Consider the following 11,767-nt stretch of genomic DNA (forward strand, 5'->3'; position numbering starts at 1 on the left):
AGCCCCCTACCAACAGAAACCCCTTCCTCACAGAACATGCACAGTAAAAAAGGAGGACGCTGCATCTTTAAGTGGAGACGAGGCTTGTGAGAACCAATAGCAATGAGGGTAACTAAGCGAAACTGTAAAAGTACTGGTAAGTGTTGCTCGAAATGTAAAAAATGTTTACGGTGTGTTAACCCAGTGTGCTGGCTTTGTGGAGTTACCACCTAGCACCCATCTCTGCGCAGACATGAAATAAACAACTCTCTCCACTCTGTGTGTTAATCGGCTTTTTTGCACACCGGGTAAAAGAACCCTGATTTTTGGGACGACACGGGGGCTGACCACTGTCCTTCGCTTCTGTCCCCAGGGCTCCCCGGTGCTGGCAGGCCCCGCAGGGCTTCAGGGCCAAGCAACTGCCGGGATGCCAGGGGGTCCTGGGGCTCAGGGTAGCTTCAGGCATCTCCGAAGCCGAGAGATGCCCCTGCGCTTCTGCATATGCAGTTATTTGCTACCCCCTTAGCGGTCAAAACTGTTTCTCCTCCTGGCACATGGACTGGACAGAAGCCACTTTCCTGTTAGTCTGGGAGGACTTCAGGGAAGCGAGGAAGTCACAGCATGCACACAGGGATGAGGACAGTGAAAAGGAGCCATGTTAAGGTTTGGCTGCTGTTTCACATCTCGACTCAGACATTGGTGTGCATCCCAGCACCAAAGTCAGTTTTTTTTTCCTCCAAGCTGCACAGCTTTTTGCCAGCAAAAGTGAGTTGGGCTGAGCTGGCCTTCGGGACAACTCGGCTCCTTTCTTTTTTAATTGTGTGCCTACACTTTCCCTTTCTTTGCAGCAATTTCTTTCTTTCTCCCCCCTTCCCCTCCCCAGTTCCATCCTCTTTCCAAGGTAATTATGATTTGACTTTCTGGACAGATCATCGAGTAGGTAGACACAGGATAGAAGTATAGGCTGGTCTATACTTTCCAAGCTGTTGACTGAGCTATTCTACCTTTAAAGGCTAGATAGATATGGGCTATGGGTAGAGTTCCTCTTTGCCAGTTCTTTCTTTTGACATCCTGTGGCAGTGATGGTAAGGTCATCAGCCTGCAGCTCTGCAGCAGTTAAAACTATCACTGAAAGAGTTTTGATGGGGAATGCTGCTCTGTGTGTTTTGTTTTCAATAGTCATTTCATTGAGCTAGCATTTTTTCTATGCCATTAGGTGATGGAGATCATCTTGCACTGATCTTCTGTTTCTGGAGCGCGCCCTGACAGCCTTTGTCATCCAGAGCTGTCCCGTCTGTTCCCAAGAGCAGTGATGGCCCCGACGTGGAACGACTGATGTGAGTAATGGCTTCACCAGTAGGCTTGAATTTAGGGAATCCCCATGGACAAACAGACGTAGCAGGTGCTCCGTCCAAGAATTTTGATGTGCTGACACTCTGGAGTGAAGTTGGAGGCGTTTCCTCCTCCTCCTCCCCCTGCTCCTCCTCCTCCTCTTTCTCTCTGTTCTTCCTCCTCCTTTTCCTCCTCCTCCTCCTCTTGTTCTTCCTCCTCCTGCTCCTTTGCCTCTGGTTCTTCATCATCGTCATCTTCCTCCTGTTCTTCTTCCTTCTCTTCTTCATCCTCTTCCTCCTCCTGTTCTTCCTCCCCCTGCTCCTCCTTCTCCCGTTCTTCGTCTTCTTCTTCCTCCTCCTCCTCCTGTTCCTCCTCCTCCTGTTCTTCCTCCTGTTCTTCCTCCTCCTCCTGTTCCTCCTCCTCCCTCCTCCTGCTTTTCTTCCTCCTCCTTTTCCCCTCGTCCTCTTCTCTTCCTTCTCCTCCTCCTGTTCTTCCTCCTCCTCCTGTTCTTCCTCTGCCTCCTCCTCTTGTTGTTTCTCCTCGTCCTCCTCCTCCTTTTCTTTCTCCTTTTTTTCTTCCTCCTCATCCTTTTCTTTATTCTCCTCCTTTTGCCGTTCTTCCTCCTCTTCCTCCTCCTGTTTTTTCTTCCCTTCCTCATCTTCTTCTTCCTTCTCTTCCTTCTCGTCCTGTTCTTCCTCTTCCTTCTCCTCCTCCTCTTCCTCCTCTTCCACCTCCTCCTCCCCCTCTTCTCCTCTTCCTCTTCCCCTTGCTTGTCCTCCTGCTCTTCCTCCGCCTCCTGTTTGTCCTCCTCCTCTTCATTCTCTTCCTCCATTTCTTCCTCCTCTACCTCCTGTTCTTCCTCCTCCTCCTCTTGTCCCTTCCTTCTTTTCCTTTTTAGGTTCTTGCTCGTACTGCTCCTCTTCCTGCTCTTCTTCCTCCATTTCTTCTTGTTCTTTCTCATGGTCTTCATCCTGTTCTTCCTCGGTTCTTCCTCCTCCTCTTCTTTTCATTGCTCCTCCTTTTTGTGTTCATCCAGTTCTTCCTTCACCTCTTCTTCCTCTCCCTCCTTCTCTTTCTCTTTCTCCTCCTCCTCCTCCTCCTATGCCTCTGCATGTTGATCCTCCTCCTGTTCTTGTTCTTCTTCATACTCCTTCTCATACCCCTCCTTCTCCTCCTCCTCCTCCAACTCATCCTCCTCCTATTTCCTTCTGGTTTCCTTCTTCCTCTTCCTGTTACTCTGTTATTCTGTTTATCCTCCTGTTCTTTATTCTCCTCCTCCTCCTCCTCCTCCTCCTCCTCCTCCTTCTGTTCTTCTTCCACTTTCCCCTCTTCTTCTACTTCCTCCTCTTCCTCCTCCTCCTCCTTCCTTCTCCTCCTCCTCCTCTTCTTCACCCTCTTTCTCCTCCTCCACCTCCGCGTCCTCCTCTTCATCTTCTCCTGCCTCATATTCCTCTTTTTTCTTTCTCCTCCTCCTCCTCCTGTTCTTCCTCCTGTTCTTCCTCCTCCTTCTCCTCCTATTCTTCTTAATTTTCTTCCTGCTACTCCTCCTCCTCCTCTTCTTCTTTCTCTTCCCCCTCACCCTCCTGTCCTTCCTCCTCCTTTTTTTTTCCCAGAGAATCATAGAATGCTTTGGGTTGGAAGGGACCTTTAAAGGTCACCTAGTCCAACCCCCCTGCAATGAGCAGGGACATCTTCAACTAGATCCGGTTGCTCAGAGGCCTGTCCAACCTGACCTTGAATGCTTCCAGCCATGGGGCATCTACCACCTCTCTGGACAACCTGTTCCAGTGTTTCACCGCCCTCGGTGCAAAAAATGTCTTCCTCATGGCCTATATATATTTCCTTCTCCTTCTTCTCCTCCTCCTCTTCTCTTCTTATTCCTGTTCCTTTTCCTGTTTCTTCTCCTCCTGTTCCTCCTCCACCTCCTCTTCTTCCTCCTCTTGCTCATTTCTCAGCGTTCTCCTCCTCCTCGTCCTGTTCCTTTTCATCCTCGTCCTGTTTTTTCCTCCTCCTGATCCTCATCTTCCTTCTTGTGTTCCTCCTTCACCTTTTCCTCCAACTTCTCCTCATCTGTTTCCTTTTGTTTCTCCTCATCCTTCTCTTGCACTTTCTCCTCGCCAGTTGTATGAGATTCAACAAGGCTCAGTGCCGGGTCCTGCACTTGGCTCAGAACAACCCCATGCAATGCTACAGGCTTGGGGAAGAGTGGCTGGGAAGCTGCCCAGCAGAAAAGGACCTGGGGGTGTTGGTCGACAGCCAGCTGAACAGGAGCCGGCAGTGTGCCCAGGTGGCCAAGAAGGCCGTTAGCTTCCTGGCTTGTGTCAGAAATAGTGTGGCCAGCAGGACTAGGGAAGTGATTGTCCCCCTGGTGAGGCCGCACCTTGAATACTGTGTTCAGGTTTGGGCCCCTCACTACAACAAAGACACTGAGGTGCTGGAGCGCGTCCAAAGAAGAGCAGCGAAGCTGGTGAATGGTCTAGAGAACAAGTCTTCTGAGGAGCGGCTAGAGGGAACTGGGGTTGTTTAGCCTGGAGAAAAGGAGGCTGAGGGGAGACCTTATCACTCTCTACAACTACCTGAAAGGAGGTTGTAGCCAGGTGGGGGTCGGTCTCCTCCCAAGTTACAAGTGAGAGGATGAGAGGAAACGGCCTCAAGTTGCGCCAGGGGAGTCTTAGATTGGATATTAGGAGAACTTTCTTCCCTGCAAGCATTGGAACAAGCTGCTCAGGGAAGTGGTTGAGTCTTGAGTCCCTGGAGGGATTTAAATACCTGTAGACATGGTGCTTACCATGGGCATGGTTTAGTGGTGCACTTGGCAGTGTTAGGTTTACGGTTGGACTCCATCTTAAGCGTCTTTTCCCACCTAAATGATTCTATGGTTCTACTAATTCTCTATCGCTGTCCTCTTCCTCCTCTTCTTCCTCCTCCTGTTTTTCTTTTTCCACTGCCTCACTTTCTTCCTCCTGTTCATCCTTCTCCAGTACTTCATCCTGTTCTTCCACCTCCTCCTGCTGTTCTTCCTCCTTCTCCACCTCTTCCTTCTGGTCTTCTTCCTCCTCTTCCTCCTCAATTTTCTCCTTGTCCTGCCGTTCCTCCTTCTTTTCCTTCTCCTCCTCCTCCTGCTCTTCCTCCTCCTCCTGTTCTCCCTATTCCTCCTCCTCCCCTCCTCTTTCTTCTCTATTTCTTTCTTTTCCTCTTCCTCCTGCTCCTCCTCCTTGTCCCGTTGCTCCTGTTCCTCCTCCTCCTCCTCTTCCTCCTGTTTTTCCTCACTCTCCACCTTCTTTTCCTCCTCATGCTCTTCCTTTTCCTTCTCCTCCTCCTTGTCTTTTTATCCCTCCTCCTCTTCCTCCTTATTCTTCCTCCAACTCCTCCTCCTCTTCCTTTTGCTCCTCCTCTTGTTCAGCCTGCTCCTCCTCCTCCTCTTCTTTTTCCTCCTCCTCTTCATGGTTTTCCTCTTCCTCTTTTTTTCCCTCTTGTTTTTTGTCCTCCTCCTTGTGTTCCTTCTCCTCCTTCTCCTCTTTCTCTTCTTCTTCCTCCTCCGCCTTTTTTTTCCTTGTCCTCCTCCTGGTCTTGTTCCTCTTTGTCTTCCTTGTCTTGTTCTTCCTATTACTTCTGTCCTACCTCCTTCTCCTCTTCCTCTTTCTTCCTCCTCCTCCTCCTTCTCATCTCGTTCTTCCTGTTCCTTCTGTTTTCCTTCTCCTCCTCCTCTTCCTCTTTATCTTTCTCCTCCTCCTCTTCTGCCTTCTTTTCCTGTGCCTCCTCTACCTTCTGTCCTTCTGCCTCCTTTTCCTCCTTCTCTGCATCCCTTTCATCCTGTTTTTCCACTCATTCCTCAAGTTACTACTCCTTTTCTTCCTCTTCCTCCTCCTCCTCCTCCCCGTCTCCTTCTCCTCCTCCTCCTCCTCTTCTTACTCCTCCTCTCCTACTACTCCTGCTTTAGTGCAGGCTTTGGGCACTTCTCCCACTCGCCAGGATAGATCAAAGGTTTTCGAGAGTGGCCACGCAACGACATCAGACAGTTTCCTCAGCACTCGTGGGTGCACCCCATCAGGGCCCATGGACTTCTGTATGTCCTGTTTGCTTAAGTATTCCCTGACCTGATCAGCTTCCACCAAGGGCCCATCTTCCTTGCTCCAGCCTTTCGCCCTGGTCACTGGGACCTGGGATTCCTGAAGACTGGTCTTGCTAGTAAAGACTGAGGCAAAGGAGGCATTCGGTACCTCAGCTTCTTCCGTGTCCTGGGTAACCAGGCCCCCTGTCTCACTGAGCAATGGGCCCACATTTTCCCTCGTCTGCTTTTTGACTCCTGTGTACTTAAGAAGCTCTCCTTGCTGTCTTTGACATCCCTGGCCAGGTGCAATTCCATTTGGGCTTTAGCTTTCCTCACTTCATCCCTGGATGCTCGGACAATGTTTCCATGTTTCTCCCAGGTTACCTGTCCTTGTTCCCACCCTCTGTAAGCTTCGGGTTTGTATTAGAGTTTGGCCAGGAGCCCCTTGTTCATCCGCACAGGCCTCCTGGCTTTTTTGCCTGACTTCATATTCGTTGGGATGGTGCTCTCTCGAGCCTGGAGGAGGTGATCCTAGAATATTAACCAGCTTCGGTGGCCCTGTCCCCCTTCCCGCCAGGGCCTTATCTCGTAGGACTTTGAAGAGGCCAAAGTCTGCTTTCCTGAAAGTCAGGGTTGTGAGCTTGCTTTTCACTCTCCTCCCTACCCTCAGGATCCTCAACTCCACCATCTCATGGTCACTGCAGCTATGGCTGCCTTTAACCTTCACGTCCCCAACAAGCCCCTCCTTGTTGGTGAAGATGAGGTCATGCAGAGCGCCTCTCCTCGTTGTCTCCTCTCTCACTTGGAGGAAGAAATTCTCATCAGTGCACTCCAGGAACCTCCAGGATTGCTTATAGACATAAGCTGTGTTGTCCCTCCAGCAGCTGTCGGGCTGGTTGAAGTGCCCCATGAGGTCCAGGGCCTGCAAACTTGAGGCTGCTCTTATCTGTCTGTAGAGGGCATGATCCGCTTGTTCTCCCTCGTCAGAACAGACACCCACTATACCTGTCACCTTTACCTGTCCTCTCTTTCATCCTCACCCATAAGCTCTCAGTTGGCTCCTCCTCCCTCCCCAGGCAGAGCTGCATGCACTCCAGCTGCTCTCTCACATAAAGGGCAACTCCCCCTCCTCATCTTCCCAGCCTGTCCTTCCGGACGAGCCTGTATTTCTCCATTGTAACACTCCAGCCATGGGAGCCGTCCCACCACATCTTTGTGATCCCAACAAGATCATAGCCCTGCAGCTGCACACAGATCTCTAACTCCTTGTGTTTATTCCCCATGCTGCGTGCACGCGTGCACTCGTGCACAGGCATTTTAGAGAGGCCTGCCTGCAAGCTAAGTTCTCAGAGAGGCTTTGGAGGATTTCTCCATAGTGGTGTCTTGTGGGCACATCCTTGCTTACATGCAGGTGCTGGAGGTGACCCCGCTTTAGCCTCTTTTATTGATGTGCTGATCCCTTCCCATCACATCACCCCCTGCCCTTTGCTCAGCGATCCTGTCTGTCACTCCCTCGCAGGACTGCTGCTTGCTCTCTCCCTCCCTGTCCTTCTCAGTTTAAAGCCCTCCTTACGGGGTCAGCCGTCCTGTTGGCGAAAACACCTTTGCCCCACTTTTGCAGACCACAGCCACAAGAAAACCACGTGGCCTAGCGTTAAAGTAGCGAGACAATAAAGGGAAACACTACCAAACAAAAGAGAGGAAAGCGGAGTGTCAGGACAAAGGGGTGAAGGAGGGAATAGAAGGTGCAGCTGTGAACGAGCTGGGGATGCCTGGGGGTCCCAGTCAGAAGCCCTGTACCTGCTCCGTGCAGCCTGCAGCAAGACAAGAAAGCCACTTGTGTAGTCTGAGGAAGGCATGCCTTTTGGATCTGGTGACCGCTTAACTGGTCACCCTCCTGATCACGGTCAGTCTGTGCCCAAAACCGCAAGCATCCGCAGCACAGCATGACGTATCGCATGCTGTGATGGTGGGGTGGTATTTCTCCATGCAGGGGGAAAGGTCCCTTAGAGAGACTGCTGTTCTCCCCAGATTCACACACCAAAACAGACTGATGAAAATACTCTCAAGCGATACTTCTGCAAAGAAGCAGTTGTTTCCCGTGCCCTCTGGGGCCATCGCCAAAAAGCTCAATACGCTGCACAGAAATCTCCCCTGCATCATGCTGCCCAGAAGGCAAAGCACAACTTGCCGAAAAGGCCAGTCTAAACACAGAAAACACCCGACAAGCTGCGGCCCACGCACTATCAAATCACGGGCCAGTTTGTCATCCTCTGACTCACAAGCTCCAAAAGTGTCGTCTGCAGACATACCTCTCTTCCAGGGTGCAGCACCAGCCTTAACCACTCCCTTATTCTCTAGGCAGATTCAGACAACCCAGCATGGAAAACTACAGTCAAATAACAGCAAGTTGTCTCGATTCGCCTGCGTCCTGACTTAGGGGGTAACACCCCCCCACACACAGCCCCACACCCAAACAACCAACAGAGGAGCACACGCATAGCCACGCTTTCATAAAGACCGGAGGGCTGTATGGAGATTTCTTTCTGAACCCCCATGCAATCCTATGCCTGCCTAGTAGCATGAGGGGCTTGGATATGTGTGCATTTCCTGCTCTGGCAGTGATGGCAGTTCTGGTCCTCCTTTCGTCTGGATTTGAGCTGAGAAGGCTTCGAGGAAGGTCAGCTTTCCCATGCTCATCCGCAGTCCAGCAAAGAGCAAAAGGGTATTCCATTTGAATACGAGTCTCCTTTGTCTTTTCATGACACAGTTGGTCTGATGGGTTGGAGGTCTCCAGTTTCTGCCCAGTTCAGTCCTGGCTGGAGAATGAGAGCGAACGTTCTTGGAGGAGACCCAGGGGAGGGCACACACAGACACAGGCGGGAGCCTCCTATTGGGAGAAAACCAGGGCAAGAAAATGCAGAGGGCAAAGGCCAGCTCAGTCCCCTTGAGACCATGTTGCCTCGGTTCGTAGAGCCATAGAATCATAGAATAGTTTGGGTTGGAAGGGACCTGTAAAGGTCATCTAGTCCAACCCGCCTGCAAGGAGCAGGGACATCTTCAATTAGATCAGGCTGCTCAGAGGCCCGTCACACCTGACCTTGAAGGTCCCTGGAGGGACGTGGGGTGTGGGAAGGGCTGTCTGGAGAAAGTCTTTGCTAAAACTGTTCAAGGACCACGAGCGCATTCAAGTGATGGAGAATGGGGAAATCCTGCATTTCTGGGGGGAAATTTGGGGGGTCCCCAGGGTGCTGCCGAGTCCGGTCCCTGCCCCACAGTGTGTCCCCAGCACGTGTCCCCGTGTCACAGTGGCCCTCTGTGAGGTGCCACGCCCTGCAGGGAGGGTCACAATGGCTGGGCTGTAGATCTTCCTCCTGGGGCTGGTGCTGCCCCAGTTTCTCATGGCTTTTGCCCGGAGAGAGCAGTGTGTCCGTTCGGGAGATCCTGCTGCCGTGAGGAGGATGAGAGCGCTCAGAGGTGAGGGGCTGGCGGGAGGTTGGGGGCTGATGCCTGCTGGAGGCAGTGTCTGTCCCAGCCAGGTGCTGGGGGCTGCGTCCTGGTCACCTGTCACCCTGCTGCCAGGCACCTCGGAGAGGGCTCTCGCTCCATCCTCTCCCTGCCCTCCGTGGGGCAGCTGGGGACCGCTCAGAGACGACCTGGCCCAGCTGGCTCTTGTCGGGGCTGCCCAGCCCAAGCCCTCCCGGCCTCTCCTCGCAGAGCCCACGTCCATCCCCTGCCCAGCTCAGGGCCCCCACGCTGGACTCGCTCCAGTGTGTCGCTGCTGTTCTGTCACTGGGGAGCCCAGAATGGGCCCAGGCCCCCAGGGTGATCTTCCCACTGCCGCAGTGAGGGGAAGACTCCCTCCCCTCATCCCACTGACTGCCCTCTTGCCAGCACAGGCTGTTAGCGCTGGGGGAGGCCGGCAAGATCCTCACCCCTCCCTGGTGCGAAGCCCTGCAGCCAGCAAAACCGTTTCTTTCTTTTCTTCCAGCTCTCTGCCCATGCTTGGGTTCCCAGTCCAGACCTGCGCGTTCTGAGGACGGAGGCAGGGCGACGGGGACCGTCCCCGCGACCATCACTACCTTTGTGGCCGTCGGGACTTCTCTGCTAAAGCGGCTGCAAGACCATGAGGTGAGGCAGGGGGTGTTGAGGGCTCCCCTCCATGCCCCTGGCTTCCCCAGGTGCCGTGGCAGAGGGGCACCTTGCCTGGGGGCACCTCTGCCCTCCTCCAGCCGCTTCGTCCCCAAGCGCCGATCCTGCCGCTCAAGCTGGACTAATACCACCACTCCCCGCTCCTTTCCCCAGGAGCTCCCAGCGCCAGGGCTCCTGCCTGTGCGAGGAGCAACGCTGTGCCCCATGGTACAGGGTGCTCGTGGCTTCCCCTCCTCGAGGCATGGTCTCATTCCCACACCTTCCCCTTTGTCACAGTCCATTTGGATCGCTCACATTTACAGGACAACATACTGTGTGATTTAAACTTTATTTCAGGAGCTCCTTAACAACACAAGAAACACACATGACAAACGGGGCTCAATTCCCTTTTTCCCACACTAGTCTATCATGTGCATTCACTTCTGCACCAGTCAAGTCATAAGGTTTCATAACTTACAATCTGTAACTCTTAATATAACAGCTGCTGTTGGATCTGCTTCAAAAGCTTTTTGAGTAAGCTGATGTTTTATACCCTCCACCTTGGAGGCTTGGTCTATACCGTTTCCGTAAGGTAGTGGCTTCTGAGGAAAGTGCCACACAAAAGGTAATGGCTGCCGGAGACAGCAATCTGCAGGTGATAATGGCTGCATCATGGCCCTTTAGCTCTTTCTGGCCACCTGTCCTGCCTACATGGTGCTGTCGCTTGAGCTAATGGTGCCACTCCCAGCATACACCAGGCCTTAGCTTGAGCTGGGTTAGCCCAAATGTAGGCAGGAGTTGCGTGAACAGTCACTCTTTTACCCTGGTGGAGTCGATCTCCCTGTCTGGCTCTCTGCTAGTGTCAGAGGTGCTGCAGAAGACCTTGCTCTTCCCTGTCGCTGTCCTGACCGATGCCTGCAGCTCGCCGTTCATGCCCGTGTCCCACAGATAATTATGGGGGCAGCAGGTCTCTCTCGTGGCTCCCTGGGAACGAGGGCGAAGCAAGTGCCATCACTCCCCTCTGTGGTCTGTCCCAGGGTGACCGAGTGGAGACATATCGGAGCTGGAGAGCGTCTTGCAAGGAGATGCCGGCTGTTTGACGAGCGTGTCGTGAACCGCCTGATAGCAGAGGCGTCCAGGGACATGCGAGCAGCCCAGGTGAGCTTGTTCTCTTTCAAGGCCACCAAAGCAGCCTGCCTCCGCCCCTGGTTTTGGGGGAAATACAGAGTGGCGCCGAGATGTTCCTTGATTATTCAGACCCAGTGGCGGTCCTAAGGGAGAGGCTCTGGGGACTCATCATTATCTCATCATCATCTGGAGACGCTTTTGCAGGGTGTGACCGGTGACGTGAAGACTGGCTGCTAGTGACGTCCTGGTGGCTCTGGCCCGCTCCCACTTCCACTTTGTCATGTCCGAGCTCCAGAGCCACCTGAAGGCCATGGGGAAGGTCCCTGATGAGGTTGTGCTCCTCACCTTGGGCAAAATGGCCCGCAGCTACGGTATGGCACCCTCGGCCTCCTGATTTGGGTCGGGGTCTGTGATAACGGGGAGAAGGGATCCTCCCCCTCCCTAAATGCTCTGTGTTGAACTGGGGACATGGAGTTGCCGTGCCTCCTTGTTCCGTGCCAGGCGTCTGCCAGCTCTGCCTTACCAGCCCGATCCCAGTTCCCAAAGGGTGGGAACCAGTGGAGAGAAACCCGCAGGGTCTCTGCCTCCACTGTCCTCCCCATTTCCCAAAGGGCTTCCCTGTGTCCCCCTTGGGGAAGGCAGCCCTCCCACACCCTCTGGCATGTCCCGCATGGCCAGCACCCAGCCCTGACAGGGAGGGACCCCAGTCTCCCGTGTCTCTCAGTGACCCTCTTTTGGTCCCTCTGTCCCTGCCTTCTCTGCAGCCCTGCGGTGCATCCCCTTCGTGGGAATGACGCTGCTCGCCCTGCGCGCCATGCTGAGCCGGGTGAGGAGCGGCCGGATCCTGCGTGCCGTCTGCAGTGGTGAGTGTCGGCTCCTTGGCCGGCGGGTCCCAGGGGCGGGGGCTGGGGTGGCCTTTGATGCCTCGTGTGATCTCAGAGGGAACAGGGTGGGTGTCAGCCTGCAGCAAGGTCAGGCCTTGGTGATCCCAAACTGCTGTGAGTATGTAGAAGGAGCGGGGGAAGCCTGGGAGGTTTCTGTGGGCAGGATGCGGCAGCACTGCATGGAGGAACTCCCGGGTCCCTTCCACGACTTCTGTTCCCCTGCTTTCCTCTGGGATTAAAATCCCTGCTCTGAAAGGGCGAG

At 53.7% G+C, this 11,767-nt stretch overlaps 1 protein-coding gene across 1 annotated transcript in view; it reads left to right on the plus strand.

Moving 5' to 3' along the window:
- Positions 1–8,823: 8,823 nt before the first annotated feature.
- LOC127029017 (maestro heat-like repeat-containing protein family member 2B) overlaps positions 8,824–11,767 on the plus strand; it is an 18,420-nt gene continuing 15,476 nt past the window's right edge. Inside the window, 7 exon segments of the mRNA XM_050914688.1 lie at positions 8,824–8,839; positions 9,354–9,493; positions 10,531–10,549; positions 10,552–10,589; positions 10,592–10,668; positions 10,844–10,992; positions 11,386–11,484. Coding sequence (XP_050770645.1) covers positions 8,824–8,839; positions 9,354–9,493; positions 10,531–10,549; positions 10,552–10,589; positions 10,592–10,668; positions 10,844–10,992; positions 11,386–11,484 — 538 coding nt within the window.

The sequence above is a fragment of the Gymnogyps californianus genome, unplaced genomic scaffold (genome assembly GCF_018139145.2).
Source record: "Gymnogyps californianus isolate 813 unplaced genomic scaffold, ASM1813914v2 HiC_scaffold_62, whole genome shotgun sequence".
Lineage (NCBI taxonomy): Eukaryota > Metazoa > Chordata > Aves > Accipitriformes > Cathartidae > Gymnogyps > Gymnogyps californianus.